This window comes from Ascaphus truei, chromosome 1, assembly GCF_040206685.1.
Source record: "Ascaphus truei isolate aAscTru1 chromosome 1, aAscTru1.hap1, whole genome shotgun sequence".
Taxonomy (NCBI): Eukaryota; Metazoa; Chordata; class Amphibia; order Anura; family Ascaphidae; genus Ascaphus; species Ascaphus truei.
Genome location: NC_134483.1, coordinates 108936625 through 108955101, shown reverse-complemented (window position 1 = coordinate 108955101; position 18477 = coordinate 108936625). Strand labels below are relative to the sequence as shown.

Below are 18477 nucleotides of genomic sequence, written 5' to 3'. Positions count from 1 at the left end.
GACTTTAAGATTGCAGCCTATCAACGATTCCCACGAAACTCATCAGAACTGGATACATTTTCCCGTGAAGAATGGGCAAAAATGTCACCATCCAACTGTGCAAAAATTGTAGGGACCTATCCATAAAGACTCGTTGCAGTAATTGCTGCAAAAGGTTCTTCTACCGAGTACTGATTTAAATGGCTGAATACTTATGCAATCAGTTAATTTCATTTTGCACATTTCCTTTGCTGACATTTAACCTCCTCACATAATGAGGTTCAGTTTACCCACTATAGCTTTGTAGCTTAGAATAAAAATAAATTGTTTGAAAAACTGTGCATACATAATTTGAAATTCATCAAAATGTGACATTATTGGTTAGGGGTGAATACTTCCGCAAACTGTATGTATGGAAGAAGTTATGGAACAATGTTAAAACCTGTCGTTATTTCCTCCACAATTATGTATGTCTTTATTTATATAGCGCCATTAATTTACGTAGCGCTTCACAGTAGTAATACACATGATGATCATATAAATAACAAATACAAATAACACAAAGGGGAGAAGTGCGTCATATATAAAAGTAACATTTAGGAAAAGGAAGTCCCTGCGCCGAAGAGCTTACATTCCAATTGGTTGGTAGGAAGAACATACAGAGACAGTATGAGGACGTTCTGGTAAGTGCATCTGCAAGGGGCACAGGTTTATGTATGAGGTGTAAAGTATCAGCCATGGAGCTACTCATATGCTTCCTTAAGCAGTTGTGTTTTAAGGTGGGTCTTAAAGGTGGATAGAGAGGGTGCTAGTCTGATATTGAGGGGAAAAACATCCCAGAGGTGTGGGGCAGTCAGTGAGAAAGGTTTAAGGCGGGAGAGGGCTTTAGATACAAATGGGGTAGTGAGAAGACATCCTTGAGCAGAGCGCAAGAGTCGGGATGGTGCGTAGCGAGAAATTAGGGCTGAGATGTGAGGAGGAGCAGAAGAGTGTAAAGCTTTAAAAGTGAGACGGAGAATTGAGTCCGAGATGCGGGATTTGACAGGAAGCCAGGAGAGGAATTTCAGCAGGGGAGATGCTGAGACCGATTTAGGAAAGAGTAGAGTGATTCTGGCAGAAGCGTTTACGATAGATTGCAGGGAGGCCAGTCAGTAGGAGGTTACAATAATCGAGACAGGAGAGAATGAGGGCCTGAGTCAGAGTTTTAGCAGTCGAGCAACAGAGGAAAGGGCGTATCTTTGTAATATTGCGGAGGAAAAAGCGACCGGTTTTAGAAGGTTTTGAATGTGAGAGGAGAATGTGAGAGAGGAGTAGAGTGTGACCTCTAGGCAGCGTGCTTGGGCTACTGGGTGTATGATACTACTTCAAACAGTAATGTGGAAGGAGGTAGTAGGGCCAGGTTTGGGAGGAAGTATAAGGAGCTCTGTTTTTGACATGTTAAGTTTAAGTTGGCGGAGGGCCATCCAGGATGATATCGCAGAGAGACATTCAGAAACTTTGGTCTGTACAGCAGGTGTAAGGTCGGGGGTTGAAAAGTAAATTTGTGTGTCGTCAGCATAGAGGTGATATTTAAAGCTGCAGTTCAGGCTCCCGTTTTTTTTTTTTTTTAACTTCAATAGTTTCATGTGGGCAATCTCTACTTACCTAAAAAAAACTGCATAGCTGCCGGTCAATTCGTTCTCCGTCTATTGATCGGCAACGTCTGGCGACATCTTTAAATATGGGGAATGTAAATCGTTGCTATAGGAACAAGCATGCTTGTTAAAATAGAATACAAGAAAATTGGTCTTTCAAAGTTGTTTTTTTTAAAACAGAAAATGCTAAAAGTATTTTTTCTTACTACAGAACTGATTTATTAAAAAAAACACACATGCAGGATATTGCCTGAACTGCAGCTTTAAACCCAAGAGATGTGATTAGGTCACCTAGAGAAAGTGTTTACAGGGAAAAGAGAAGAGGTCCCAGGACAGAACCCTGGGGTACCCCTACAGAGAGATCGACAGAGGAGGAGGTGTTAGACACTGAAAGTACGATGGGAGAGGTAAGAGGAGGTCCAAGATAGAGCTTTGTTACGAATACCAAAAGTGTGGAGGAGAAGACGGTGGTCCACTGTGTCAAATGCTGCAGAGAGGTTGAGTAATATGAGCAGAGTGTAATGACCTCTGTCTTTGCAGCATGGAGGTCATTAGTTATTTTAGTGAGGGCTGTTTCAGTAGAGTGAGCAGTGCGGAAGCCAGATTGTAGAGGGTCTAGGAGAGAATGGGTGTTGAGAAAGTGGAGCAAGCGAGAGAATTCAAGTTGTTCAAGGAGTTTAGAGGCAAAAGGCAGGAGGGAGATAGGTCGATAGTTAGAAAGACAGGTAGGGTCAAGCTTGCTGTTTTTGAGTAATGGTATAACAACTGTTGCATGCTTGAAGGAGGAGTGAAAGGTATCAGAGTAGAGGGAGGACCAAAAATGTGTGTGAGTGTAGGGTTATAGTAGGAGCATGAAGTTTTAGGAGATGGAGGGAATGGGGTCAAGAGGGCAAGTGGTAGAGGGAGAAGAGGAGATCAGCAATGATACATCCTCCTCTGAGACAGCGGCAAAAGAGTCAAGGAAGGCAGGAGGAGAGTTAGGAAGCGCTGAAGGATGGGAGGAGGAAACAGAGGGGATGTTCTGACGTATCGATTCCCCTTTTTCCTTAAAGCAGCCGTTACAGCAATATCCTACATAAGTGTTTTTTTTTATTTTTATTTTTTTAAATAAATCAGTTCTGTACTATGAGAAAATACTTGTAGCATTTAAAAACGTTTTATAGACATTTTTAATGTTTCTAATGTAGGAAGCATTTCCAAAGTGACTGCCCCCTTCCCTTCTGATAGGCCCAAAATGCTGTGCAAGAACTGAATTAAATAACCCTGAGCAAGCAATCTATTACAGTTGATTACAGGAGAACGGAGCCATCTTCAGCTTAGCTAAGCACTTGCCAGTGTGCAGATTGTATTGATGCACATTTGGAATGGGAAAAAAAAATATATTTTTTAAAACGGCAGCTTGAACTGCAGCTTTAAAATAGTCAGCAAAGTCCTGAGGTGAGATGGAGGATGAAGAGGCAGTGGCGTGGGTTAGATTTGTGCGTGTTGATTAGTGAAGAAAAGTAGGTTTGTTTAGCTTGAGAGATGGCAGAGTTGAAACAGGATAGCATAAATTTGTAGTGAAGGAAGTCTGCCAGAGTGTGAGATTACCTCCAGAGGCGTTCAGAGGAACGAGCGCAGGAACGCAGCGTGTGTGTGTTAATTTAGCCAGGGTCTGGAGTTAGAAGGGCGAGGACGGCAGAGAGAAAGCGGGGCATGTAGATCCAAAGAGGAGGATAAGGCAGAGTTGTAGTTCCTGACCAGGATGTCAGGGTCTGGAGCAGAACTGAGGGAGGAGCGTAAAGTGGAATCAAAGGCTGGTAAGTTAATAGCGCACAGGTTTCTGTAGAAGCGAGGGGTAGATGGAGGTGGAGAAGAGGAGAAGCGCGAGAGAAAAAATTAGATGAGGTGACGATCAGAGAGAGGAAAGGGGGAAATTGAGAAATCAGAGAGAGAGAAACGTTTTTAGTGAAAACCAGGTCTAGGTAGTTGCCATCCTTGTGGATGCTGGCTGCAGTTCACTGTTGAAGGCCAAAAGAAGAGGTAAGAGAGAGAAAGCGGGAAGCCCAAGGGAGAGAGGGGTCATCAATGTGTCAGTTGAAGTCCCCAAGGAGAAGAACAGGGGAGTCTGAGGAGAGAAAGAGTGCCAGGATTCAAAGTGAGAGAGAAAGGCAGAAAGGGGATGAGTAGAGGTAGGTGGGCGATAGATGTCAGCCATGTGGACAGGAGAGGAGAGAAAAGCTGGACAGTCTCAAAGGAGGGAAAAGCAAGAGAGGGAGGAGTAGGAAGGGTTCGGTAACAGCAGATAGAGGAGAGGAGGAGCTCCACGCCCCCACCCCTGCCATCAGGGCGCGAAGTGTGGGAGAAAGAAAGGCCACCATAAGAGAGAGCAGCTTCCAGAGCAGAGTCAGACTGAATGAGCCAGGTCTCGGTTATCGCAAATGGGAGCAGAGAGTGAGAGAGAAAGAAGTCATGCACAGAGAGGAACTTATAGAGTGAAACAGATAATATTGCGCTCATAAGTGACCTGTGATATATATATGTGATGATAATAAAGGTATTCAATACAACCTGATAAAGTGTGGTTTTATGCTGCTGATCTGATGGGAATGGCTCAAACACCAGGCTATATGGAAACAAAGAAAAGACAGCGCAAAAAAACCATAGTGTAGTAAATTCAATTAATATTTATAACGTGAAGGTGAGTATTGCACGTACATCAAAAAAAAGGGTTAATAGCATGACATGTTTAGGGACATGTTACCACTCAGCAGGGACAGCCAGACACCAATGCAGAAATCTTTACACGTTCACCCTCTTTGCTGCTGGCATCCAGGGAGACTCTGTGCTGCTCTGTGTTGGCGAGCCGTGTTGAAGGAGCTCCAGACAGTGGATCGGCAGAGATGATCTCAGCTCACTTCCGTGTTACTCCACGCTGGCGTGTGACGTCATCCGGCGGCGTCTCTCAGCCTGTCGCGTCTCACACGTGTGGATCGGGAGAGATGGTCTCAACTCGCTTCCTTGTTACTCCACGCCGCCGGATGACGTCACACGCCAGCGTGGAGTAACAAGGAAGCGAGTTGAGACCATCTCTCCCGATCCACACGTGTGAGACGCGACAGGCTGAGAGACGCCGCCGGATGACGTCACACGCCAGCGTGGAGTAACACGGAAGTGAGCTGAGATCATCTCTGCCGATCCACTGTCTGGAGCTCCTTCAACACGGCTCGCCAACACAGAGCAGCACAGAGTCTCCCTGGATGCCAGCAGCAAAGAGGGTGAACGTGTAAAGATTTCTGCATTGGTGTCTGGCTGTCCCTGCTGAGTGGTAACATGTCCCTAAACATGTCATGCTATTAACCCTTTTTTTTTGATGTACGTGCAATACTCACCTTCACTTTATAAATATTAATTGAATTTACTACACTATGGTTTTTTTGCGCTGTCTTTTCTTTGTTTCCACAGAGAGGAACTTGTTAGAAAGGGAGTGACCATTCCAGAGGGCACAGGAGAAAGGGAGAGATGAGGGAGGGTGGCAGGGGATGGTTATGAGGTTAGAGGGGTTGACACCAGAAGGTGCATTTGGCAAAGGTACACCCTTTCCTCTGTTGCTTGACTGCTACAACTCTGACACAGACCCTCATTCTCTCCCGTCTCGACTACTGTAACTTCCTGCTGTCCTGCCTTCCTGCCTCTCACCTGTCTCCTCTACAATCTATCCTAAACACCGCTGCCAGAATCACTTTATTCTTTCCTAAATCTGTCTCTTCATCAGTCCCTGCTGAAATTCCTCTCCTGGCTTCTTATCAAATTTCATATCACACACTATTCTCCTTTTCACTTTTAAGGCTTTACACTCTTCTGTTCCTCCTTACATCTCGTCCCTAATTTCTCGCTATACACCATCCTGACTTGCATTCTGGTCAAAGATGTCTTCTCTCTACCCCTTTTGTGTTTAAAGCCCTCTCCTGCCTTAAACCTTTCTTACTGCCCCACACCTATGGAATGCCCTTCCCATCAATATCAGACTAGCACCCTCTCTATCCACCTTTAAAACACACCTCCTTAATGACGCATATGAGTAGCTCCGTGGCTGATACTTTACACCTCATACATCGACCGTGGCCCCTTGCAGACGCACTTACCAGAACACCTTCCTACTGTCTCTGTACGTTCTTCCTACCAACCAACTAGAGTGTAAGCTCTTCTGGGCAGGGACTTCCTTTTCCTAAATGTTACTTTTATGTCTGAAGCACTTCTTCCCATTGTGTTATTTGTATTTTTTGTTATTTATATGATTGTCACATTTATTACTGCTGTGAAGCGCTATGTACATTAATGGTGCTATATAAATAAAGATATAAATACATACATACATACATACATACATACATAAAAACACAGGTAGCATCAGAATAGAACCATGATTTGTTTAGACATTCATTTACCTTAGTAATAGAAGTGTCTGTGCTACCTTGACAAGAAGCAGTGTGTCAATACTATGTTACTTTGTGCAAGTCATTTTATCTTTCAGTGAGTATCATCCCACGCAATTAATGCAACATTTGTTTGAGCCAGGCTCTGGAATTCAGCAAATCCTATCCGACTGGCACATGGAGCTGCAGGCTGATGATGAACCTGCATCTACATCTTGCCCCATTTCTAAAGTGCTTCTTTTTTTTTTGTATTGTTCAACAAAGCATTGTTTCAAGCAAACACAAATGAATACTTTACATCCTTGTGCCTCCATATTAACCACTGTAACTGTAGTAGTGCTAAAGAAGCTCATTGAAGCACTAATCTGTTTTCTAAAATGCCCATTGTTACCATAACTTAGTGAATAAACGTGATAAAATAGTGATTATGTTCCACACAGAAATGTGACAAGGTTATGGAGTTTTCTTAACCCTAAGTGTTATAATGTTATGCAATACCATGTACGCTCTTCCAGTATTTAATGGGCTACACTTCTTTTTTTTTTAAATTGTTATACTTGATAGCAAACATACGTGCAGGACCAAATTGAATGAGGGACAATAACATGTTTACATTAAAATTGCCTTTATAATACAAATAATATAAACAGTGTCTTTACATTGTAACCTGTGATGCTCTTTTTCACTGCCACTATTTATGCCTTATCCTATCCTTTTCCTAACTGGTCATTTGACATTAAGTTGGTTGCATTAATATCATTACCTTACTTGGTTACGTAGTAGATGAGGTTGAAAAAAAGACACGTCTATTAAGTTTAACCTATGTTATATTTAGACAGATACTTATCCTATATTTGTATTTACATTATATTGATTCAGAGGAAGGCAAGAACAAAACCCCAGTGGTCTGGTGTGGTCTTATTAATGCCTTATACCAGGGGGGGCGCAAACTTTTTTCCCTGCGCCCCCCTACCGGCGGTCCCCTCACTCCCGCGCCCCTCTAACCCCCAGTTACCTGCGCTCCGGCGTCATGACGTCACGTTGCCATAGCAACGTGACGTCACATGATGACGCCGCGTTGCCACGGCGACGCAGGAAGGAAGCCGCCGGAGCCTAGGTAAGTAAAGGTTTACAGAGGCCCAGCAGCTCCCCCGGCACTTTATTTAAGTGCCTTCGGGAAGCGCGCGGGGCCTCTGTAAACCCCGCGCCCCCCCGTCGGCAGTCTCGCGCCCCCCCAGTTTGCGCACCGCTGCCTTATACAATTACATCATTATGCTTTTTTCCCTTCCATCCATAACCCGTTTAAAGCAAGATAAAATCTTGTTTGCCTTTGCAGCTGCTGCCCGACATTGGGCACTATTGCTAATTCTGCTTTGTACAAACACTCCTAAATCCTTCTTCATCAAGGATTGACCTTTTTTGACCCCATTTAATTTTTAAGTAGCCTGTTTATTTTTGCTTCCCAAGTGCATAACCTTATATTTATCTGTATTATACCTAATCTGCCATTTACATGCCTAAGTATAACGGTGCTCATCTCAGATCAGGAAGTGTACCCGCAGGGCTATGGTAAGGGTATATATTCACCAGGCAGAGCCAAGGGACATAGTCCTGTTATAGTTAACATACTCGGTTGCAGGCAGAGAATCAAGGAAGGCGGCAAAGGTGCAGAGTCTGTTTCACAGGCTGGGATCAAGCCAGGTAGCAAAGGTGCAGAGTTGGGGTCACTGGCGGAGGTCAGCAATGGGGGGATCCAGAGGCAAAAGCACTGAGAACATGGAGCAACAAAGCTGGGACTGCAACATGAACAGGAACCTTGCTCGGCAACTTCCTATAGAAAGTGCAGCCTTAAATCGGGAGGCTGCCAGAATCCAAGACGTCCACAACCAGCCAAGTGAGGGCAAGTTTAAGAAACCAGGACCGGAGTGAATAACCAGGCATTGATCAGGCAGAATCGTTACAGTACTCCCCATTCAGGAGCAATCTCCGGGCGATCTAAGCCGATTTATGAAGGGAATCTCTGGTGAAAGCCCCGGACTAGAGAGGGGGCATGAACATCCCTGGAATTGAAATTGATCCAAGAATTATCTTCTGGACCATATCCCCTCCAATGGACCAGGTATTGTAGCCTGCCCTGGGATTTTCTGAAATCCAGTATCTTCTGCACTTCAAATTCCTCCCTGCCTTCCATCAGGAGACGTCTAGGAGGGTTGGGAATAGGAGAAGAGGCATTCAGAATGAATTGAAGAGGGAGACATGGAAAACTGGAGGTATTTTTCAATTTGTTGGAAGTTTCAGTTTGAAGGCCACAGGATAGAAAAAAACAAGCGCAAGATTCTCATAAGATATATCTTTGTAAAAAGAAATCTAGAAAAAAAATAAAAACACGCAAGGGTATAAGGCATTTGCTGAATATATGAGAAGTGCCAGTGATAGTTACCAGGCCCCCTTGATCATCATAGGGTTAATGCCAGGTCCGGTGAATGAAGCTGCCCATGCAGTGATGTTTAAATGAGCAAGCGGTGGTTCAAATACACATGACATCAACCCCGGTAGAGAGAGCACCCACTCCCGTTTGTGATTCTCCAATATGGCTCAGGGTCACCCAGCCGGGCCAAATACCTTTATTAATGGCCTGGGTACCCCCTCACCATCACATTGTACACTAACCTTGTGTGGCACCGTATCAAAAATCTTTGCAATATCTTAGTAAACCACATCCACTGCATTACCGTGGTCTAAATTGCTACTTGCCACATCAAAGAAACAAATAAGTTAGTTTTGCACGACTTATCCTTCATAAATCCATGCAGACTATTAATAATTTTGTTCCATCCATTAGATTTTCCAAATATTTCCCCATACTAAACATTCAATTAACTAGCTCCCTTTTTAAATACAGCAAAACGGCTGCTTTACGCCAATCTTGTGGTACTGAGCCGGTGGAAATGGAGTCCTTGAATATTAAATGTAATAGTTTGGCTATTACAGAACTTGGCTCCTTATGAACCATTGGGTGCATGCCATCGGGGCCACGTGCTTTATTTACTTTTTGGTTGTAGAAAAAGGTTGTCAAAGAACTCAATACAATTAAGTGAAGTCATTGACTTGGAGACTTACAATTGTGAAATGCCTTAAAATGTTACTAATAACTGGTTACTTAAAATCTAGGTTCAAGTTAAGAGCTGCAGAGGGGACCTTGGCGAGTCAGACTTCATATCGTTTTTTCTGTCGCTAAAATAAGGAAAAAAGTGATGAGCCCAAGAGGAGGATTTGAAATATCCCATTATGTACCACGTGCTTCTGGTTACTCCTCCGATAACCAATAGAGGAGTACAGCGGGCAATACAGGTGAAACATTAACACTTGGAAATGCAGAGTAGTAATCGTGGTTTCAGTGGTACTTGGGGTATGGAATGTCACTACTTCTGAACTTACGAGCACAGAGGGACACTACTTTTTTATTTACACACTAACCGTTCGATTTTATTTTTAGGTGAACAGGTATTTACTTGAGAAAATATCTCTCCCTTTCTATTTTACAGCATAAATATTGTACTCGTTATTCCAAAAGATTTTAAGCTTCTGAGCTCGCTCTCCGATCATTTGCAGAAGAGACAATTATCTGTTTGCTCATGTATAAGAATGACACTAAATGCAATATAATAACCGTTTTCATATTGGCCGTGTTTCTTTTTTTACAATAAGCATGCCGTGTTAAATATTAGGCCGCTGAGCAGGAAACAAACTAAATCAATGTGCTGGCTGAGACGTTAAAATTGTTTTTCAAGGGAGATGTTTTAGGAAAAAGCATTAATATTTAAGTTACTCTAGCTAGAAGTGGATAGATCTTTTGAAGATGTTATTTTTTTTATGGTGCTCCTATTTCTATTAATTTAGTCTTATATTCATTTACTGCACGCTTTTGCACAACAGCCTTGTCTCCACTAGCTCTGAGTTTTCTTTCCTTCCTCCGAATGTAGCCTTTTTTTCTTCCTTTCTTTCTGTCCTTCCTTCCCTCCTTCATTTCACTTTTACTTCTGACGGTTTTGCAGGCTGTGGAGTAAATAATCTCTCACAAATGAAATCCCCTGCAAGGCTTATTGGTACCATTACACAAAAAGCATATTGTATCTCCAAATCATTAAAGTCATCATCACAGTTGCTGACATTTACTGGATTAGGTGAAGTTACATGGAATGCCTCTTTTAACTCTTCTTGGCATTTCCTGAAGTAGTTGCATTAAACATTCCATCATTAAAATTCATCTTTTATGCCTACGAGATATGTTGATTTGGGTGAATGTCAGTTTTGGATAAAAGTTCCAGTACTCCAATTTCTACTGAGAATACCACTAGAAATCAAACAAAAACATTTTTTTTTCTCAATTTCGTCTTGCAAATAAAGTAATACACATATCATCAGGGGACACCATGACTGTTAATTCCAATATGTGAAAGCCGCTACATTTTAATGCTTGCAGAGACACCTACAATACAAGTAGGCACTTATCTACTTGTACAGCATCCAAAAAAGAAAGGTGTGTGTGATGTATGTGTGTGATGTATGTGTATATATATATATATATGTGTGTTTGTGTGTGTGTGTGTGTGTGTGTGTATACATATACACGCACACACACACAAACACACAAACACACACACACACATATATATATATATATATATACACACACACACACACACACACACACACACACACACACACACACACACACACACACACACACACACACACACACACACACACACATATACATATATATATACATATACACATATATATTGTGTGTGTGTGTGTGTGTGTGTGTGTGTGTGTGTGTGTGTGTGTGTGTGTGTGTGTGTGTGTGTGCGTGTATATGTATACACACACACACACACACACAATCTTGAGCACCATCAACAAAGTGACCGAAATTTTTTTTTGTAGTATAATATATACTGCTTCCAATTAATGCTACCAAGATGCTTTGCCAATGCAGGGTGATGTCTGCTTTGTCTTCGGCTTTAAACTCCTCCTGTAGTGCATTAGAAGGTAGATAATTGCTTCTTTTGTAGGGACTACTCTGTTCTAAAAAATGCCTGGACCCCATGTCGTTGGCGTGTTGCTTTAGCCTTGCCTTGGATTCTCCTACACCACCAACAATGCAGGCAATAAATAAAAAACAATGTGTACTACTATCAAATTAATTGATTTACTTGTTTGGGTTGTGTAAAAAATGATTTTTTTTTCTTCCAGCGAAGAAAAATGAATGGCTCTAAAAAAAACAATCCAAGGAAGGTTAAAAGTGTGAGATACAGAGCTGCTTCCTCTGAGAAATATACACATATATACAGCTAGGCTTGTTTTATTTTTGGAGTAGGAGCTGGTTAGGGACCACAGTCCTCACTTCAAAAAATATTTTTTTACTTAAAAAAAAATGAATAGGAACCACTGCTTAGTGTTTGGTTACATACTGTAGTGTAAATCATTTATAGGAATCTCTTGTTCTTCATAACAAAAATTAGCCTTAAAACATTTTTGTAAAACCCCAAACTTTTAAACATTGGTTCAATAAACCCCACTTGCATTCTAACTTACTGTACACACAGCTTCTGAAATTTTATTAGATCTTAATCTAAGTCTTAATAATAGATAACGATAATGTGATCAAGCAAATGACACAAAAACATGATACTTTTTCAACATTTATTTTTCCACAAATGATTCAACTTTCAATATCCATGTGTGAAAAGTATGTGAACCTTTAGATTCAGTAACTGCTGGCACTCCCTTGAGCAGCAACTAAGCATTTCCTGTAGCTGCTGGTTCGTCTCTCACATCGGTTTTGAGGAATTTTGGCCCATTCTTCCTTACAGAACTGCTTCAACTTGGTGACATTTGAGGGCTTCCTTGCGTGAACCACAATATTTTGATTGAGCTTAGGTCCAGACTTTGACTAGGCCCTTCTAAAATATGGAATTTCTTCTTCTACAGCCATTCCTTTGTAGATCTGTATGTTTGTTTAGGATCATTGTCTTGCTTTGGTTGATTCATACATCATTTTGTTTCAAAAGACATGGAATTGGTTCGTATGAACCCTATTGGATATTTAAGACTGGTTTTGATTCAAGAAGGTTATCATGTGAACCCCATAATTATCATTGGGGTTCACATACGTCTACTCACAACTGTACATAACTGGGGTCCAGACAAGACTTTAGTTACCTCCTATTTATAAATGAGAATAATAGATTTATGAAATCTGACATTTTATTCTAGGAAGAAACGAATATAGTACATAATTTTGTAGTGATTGCATGTCTCTAGATGACATGAGAGATGCATGATTTGATTAGAGATTTTTTGCTCATGTTTTCATGTAATCCATATATAACTGTTGTGATCCTTTGCAGATATGTGTGTTCTAGAAAGTGACAGTACATTTGCAAAGATTTACATGTCATCTGTTCTATTCATTTACAGATCATCACAAAGCATGTCTATGAGTTACTAGAAAAGGAATGCAATCTGCAGAAGGTCTATTTGCCGGTAAGTGATGAGATGTAAACACTAGGTGCATGGTACATTTTTTTTTTAATTTAAATTAATAAATGCAATATAATTAGACGTTTTTCTTCTCATTTTGGCCCCTTTCAGTAATTTGTTAAGCAATCTTCTCCTTGTGAGTGAAGATGAGTCTTCCCAGGCTATCGCCTTTCCAGAAAAGACTGCTTCACAGCATATTATATAGGAACCTTTGAGTCCCTTTTAAATTTGAGCATGGAGAAAAGTAAAATTTTACAGGCAATATGTAATGTTTGCATTCAAAGTCTAATTTCCTGACACCAACATTTTATAGGAGAATAATCAAATACCCCTATGTAGTAAGTTGTGCCTGTTTGGGGTTTGTGTTAGTCTCCTGCTGCAAAACCGGGTTAAAAAAAACAAGCAGATCAAGCGCAAAAAAATGTCTTTAAAGCAATACATAAGATAAATATTGGGTTTATCCTGGTCTGTCAGTACCATCACACAATATATTGAGGTTTCAGGAACTTTTCTCTACTGTGGAAAAGTAACATTTTGTATTTATTAAACGAGACCACCTTGATCTCTGGCTTGCTGCTCCTTTTATAGAGCCTGTACTTTTGAGGCGTTGTTGTGATGAAATGAACACTCTCCAGATCCTATGTAAATTCTAAGATGGCGGCCAGGACCTTGTTAACCAGACTCGGACAAGTACACCTACAATAAACGTTAAACCACCTTCTCCTCTTTTGTAAAACCAGAAGGAACATGTGCATGCTCTGGCAGACATTAATCCAGGCTGCATGGCATATAGGGGGACAACAATCTCTATATTATGGTTTGTAGTCCAGCCATAAAGGAAACTAAATCCTTTGTACCATACTGCGTGCAGGTGCAAAATTGATAATTTTACCAATGCCACGGCTATGTCTTAGCATTTGCTCTATTTTTGAAGCAGTGTAAAGAATTCAGCTAAATGAAAGATGCTATATAAATGTAAATTCTTCTTATTTGGGGTTTTGAAGATTTCGAAGTGCCCTTTGTAACACTGAGCTGATAATCAAATAACCCGGTTGGACATCTCCATGGAGTTCCCTTTTAGCTCTTTTTTATGTTTCCTGTAATCTGTGACCCTTCATGTATGTTTTTTTGCTCACTGCATCATACAAAGATGTATACTTGATTTATAACCCATTATGCTCATAATGGGAGAAGATGAAAGCAAAAACAATCAAATGCCTTTTTAGCAGAAGTAATTATTGAATTGGTTGGCTCAGATCAGCTTACATTTGGAGTAATGTAGTGTATTGTACGTGTTGCTCTGCACATCATGGATTTTATTATTTCTTAGTTCAAATCCTATATCCTTTTTTCCTTCTGTGTGGTAAAAAGCCAGATTAAGATCCTTTTGAGGCTGGGTCCGTTTGAGCATTATATACCATAATGGAATACACAGATGTCTTTAGATTGCATTTAATCTTCCAAATTACCTCCTACCCTCTCTCGCCAAGATGTGTAAAACACAAAATGAAAATGCTGCATTGGCTATTGATAATGACTATATGCTAAATATGCATTTTTAGTCTCTCAAACATCCTCCTTTTAAAATAACCCTAACACAAAAGGTATTGTTTACCAAGTAGTGTTCGCCTATACAGCACCTTTCGGCACTGGGAGAACCTTACAGCCCATTGAAATCCCTTGCAATTCTGCCGCTGTAATTTTGTGTGATACAAATTGGGAGTCCTTGATTAGCAGTCCTGAATGAAACCTGAGAAAATCTTTACATTCCTAATAGCATTTCCACTTGAATAAATGCTTTGATCTGAAATTTCCATCTCCTGTAAGTATCACGATCCAAGGTGGGAAGGGAGCGATGGTTTCGGGAACACACCAGGAAAGAAGAAACATAAAATAATGGTGCAGTAAATCTACACAATGTTGATAAAGTTAAATCTTGGCTCTGTAAAAATGCCTACTTACAGCAGGTCAAAATATAATCAGCATGGGTCTACACAACCGGTAGATGTAGATCAGGATCCCCAGCAATGGTAGGAGCTCAGACAGGAGATGTGGCAGGATAAATTCTCAGACAGGTGATGTAGCAGGATAAATTCGATATGCAGATAATCATGGAAAACAAGGGCAGACCATGGTATAGATCCCAATAAAATGTATATGTTTTAAAAGACAAAATAAGAATCGTACTCACAATAAGTACATAAAACATGTACACATAAGATTTTGCTTGAGGCAGTAGAGTGCCGGACCCGTTGGAACAGCTGACTGCTTTGTCTCTCCGTGACTCCCGTCGGACCGCTAATGGATGGCGTCTGACGTCACATCCGGTATGGGACTGACGACATCCGTTCGGGAAACCAGGGAGGCAGGCAGCAGGGAAACACAGCAACTCCTGCGCCTTCAATTCAGGGGCAGCTGCAGCAAACTATGGACGGCTCTACGCGTTTCGCTGTGCTAGGACAGCTTCCTCAGGAGCTCGTAACACCCCTAGTGGGTACACGCCATTATATAGTGTGTGTGTGTTAAATCCAATTAATCAATTTTCACACAGGTTCACCTTATCCAAGGTACATAACTCTGTGGTCAAAACGGCGCGAATACACAAAAATACATAAATGAATTAGATAGCTAATATCCTATCCTAATAGCTTACAAATATATAAAACAATCGATGTCATAACTCATAGTGGTCGGGAGAGAGAAGGAGAGAAAGAGATTGTGTGATAATATCTCTTTATAATTAACTGACAATCTGCACAGTCAATTCTTCATATAAATAAGGACATATCACTAAACAGTGCATATTTGGAAAAAGGGGGGGGAGTGGAGATGTGGATTAGGGAGGGGATGGGAGGGTGACCTGATAACAGTAGGAGAGGTCACAATAGGTAGGCCGATCTGAGCAATTAGAACATAGAATATATATTTAAGTCACGTAAGAAATGGGGCTAATTTGAAGTCAGCATTAAGACCATTTGGAATAAGGGTGTTAAGTCTATGAATCCAATACATTTCACGTTTGCTCAGATTCATAGACTTAATTCATTTATGTATTTTTGTGTATTCGCGCCGTTTTGACCACAGAGTTATGTACCTTGGATAAGGTGAACCTGTGTGAAAATTGATTAATTGGATTTAACATACACTATATAATGGTGTGTACCCACTAGGGGTGTTACTTGCTCCAGAGGAAGCTGTCCTAGCACAGCGAAACGCGTACAGCCGTCCATAGTTTGCTGCAGCTGCCCCTGAATTGAAGGCGCCGGAGTTGCTGTGTTTCCCTGCTGCCCACCTCCCTGGTTTCCCGAACGGACGTCGTCAGTCCCATACCGGATGTGACGTCAGACGCCATCCATCAGCGGTCCGACGGGAGTCATGGAGAGACGAAGCAGTCAGCTGTTCCAATGGGTCTGGCACTCTACTGTCTCAATAAAATCTTATGTGTACATGTTTTATGTACTTATTGTGAGTACGATTCTTATTTTGTCTTTTAAAACATATAAATTTTATTGCGATCTATACCATGGTCTGCCCTTGTTTTCCATGATTATCTGCATATCGAATTTATCCTGCTACATCACCTGTCTGAGAATTTATCCTGCCACATCTCCTGTCTGAGCTCCTACCATTGCTGGGGATCCTGATCTACATCTACCGGTTGTGTAGACCAATGCTGTTTATATTTTGACCTGCTGTAAGTAGGCATTTTTACAGAGCCAAGATTTAACTTTATCAACATTGTGTAGATTTACTGCACCATTATTTTATGTTTCTTCTTTCCTGGTGTGTTCCCGAAACCATCGCTCCCTTCCCACCTTGGATCGAGATACTTTTGAAGGGAATCTGTACATATTCCTTGGAAGTTTGAGAAATTTTGGGTTCACCTAATTACACAGTGTTTGTTTTATATTTTATATGCACCATATCACATTGTGGGTGTTTTAGCGCTGTTTGAAATCACTTTGGTTTACGTGTTCCTGTAAGTATCAAACATTTGTAAATAACAGGGTATATAATATCTAGTTCAGCACTTAAACCAAAGTAAGTAAAGTGTCTTAATATTATATTGAAACACAAGGCTTTATTTACCAAAACAATGCAGAGCATGTTGCCCAATTGAATAAGATGCCTCGCAGCTTAGCACTGTGTAGGTAACATGGCCTGTAATGTTTCTCGTCTACTGTAAAGTATTTTTTATCTCTTATAGAATACTTATTCACTTAAATGGTTATTTAAAGGGTTATTTAAGATATAATGTCAGTAAAATATTACGTCTGTTGACTTTGATTTGAGTGCTGATCCTAATATTTAAGCTCCGGGAACCCCCTGGTTACCAAAATATTTACTAGTGAAGGCGCTGTGTTTAAAGATTTCTCCTGGGCAAACACTATAGTTGCAAAATCTTGAGGGGTCCACGCACCATTAGAAAGCCACAGTTTTATCGGTTGCCACTTCCCATTGGGCGATATCATCGGCCATATTGATTTTTACATGAAGATCGATGGCCAAAAAAAAGTCAATGATCTCAGCAGCCGGCGGGTCCCACGAGCTGAAAATAGCATGAATTGGCTCACTGGTTAATAAAATACAATACATTATTTCCACTTTTTAGGTGGTATTGCTTTTTAAATATAATTTTAAAACAGACTAACAAGCCGTTGTAATTTAATTCTGTATATCATTTATAGCAATAACATTCCTCATTTGAGCCTGTACTTTTTGCATGACATGGGAATAATAGAGACGAAAACGTCTTGGTGTTGGCTCAGCAGCACTGTTTTTGTTTTTTTGTAATAACCTTTTTGAAGTGACCTCCTCTTGCTAAAAGCCCTTGGTCCTGCTAAGTTATCTAGATGTATTATTAAAGAGAAGATTAAGGTTCATGGGGTGTGTTAACCCCCATCATACTGTTCAGCATTAATGGATACAAATTGCTTTATGTAGTCGCACTGCTCTTAGAACTAAATGTATTATTGGTTGATTTGTCGATAAAGCAAGGTTGTCTTCAGCCTTGACCTTTATTGAAGTTCTTTACTCAAAGCTTCATTCAATGCATTGCCACAATGAAAAGATAAAGTGTTGTAGTGTAAAAAAATTATGGTTGCCCCCTTCCCCCCCAACTTTTATTGTATTGCACAATTATAATAAGAAGAAAAAATGCGGAGGAGTGGGTTACAGAAACAAGAGGGGGTGGAGTGACATTTTGGGGAAATATACAATTTATCCATTTAACAGGTATTTAGATAGTTTTTATACTTTACAATTTATCAATTAATTTTCTCAAGGTCTATCGTGATTCCAGAGTACTCCTCCATTCCGCGACCATGTCCTAGCTATATTGTCAGTAGCTGGTTGTCTGCAACGTTTGAACCCATCTTATTCAGCCAGGGATTCCAGGTTTTCCAGTCGATCATTTAAGAAATTAGTCACTTTTTCCATAGACATTATGTTACCCTATGTTTTGGATAAATTAGGACAGAGTTGGGGGTGGGGGCTGTTTCCGTGTGGCAGCATCTTGTGGCAGTTAGGATTTGTGCAATCAGTTTTGCCTATGTCCATGAGCAGGAGCGCAATCTTTTTTTTTTTTTCCCCTGCGCCCCACTGCCGGCTTTTCCCCTCTCTTCGTGCCCCCCCTCTTACCTTGACTCCGGCGTCATGACATCACGTTGCCATGGCAACGTGACGTCACACGACCTTGTTGCCATGACGACGCGTCTCCAGGAGCAAGGTAAGTGCAGTTTACAGAGGCCTTCGCTGCTTCCCCGGCACTTAATTTAAGTGCTTTCGGGAAGCGTGCGGGGCCTCTGTAAACCCCGCGCCCCCCGCAGACAGGGGGGGGCGCATCCCCCAGTTTGCGCACCGCTGCCCTAGAGATATCATGTGCTGGTATATTAAGAAGC

General features: G+C 41.1%; 1 protein-coding gene across 5 annotated transcripts in view; it reads left to right on the top strand.

The window, feature by feature from the left end:
* Positions 1–18477, top strand: part of ARB2A (ARB2 cotranscriptional regulator A) — a 422320-nt gene that overhangs the window by 40345 nt on the left and 363498 nt on the right. For all 5 annotated transcript variants that reach the window (XM_075593131.1, XM_075593147.1, XM_075593126.1 and 2 more), the window contains exon 5: positions 12515–12580. In XM_075593131.1, the coding sequence (XP_075449246.1) occupies positions 12515–12580 (66 nt within the window). The remainder of the gene's footprint in view (positions 1–12514; positions 12581–18477) is intronic.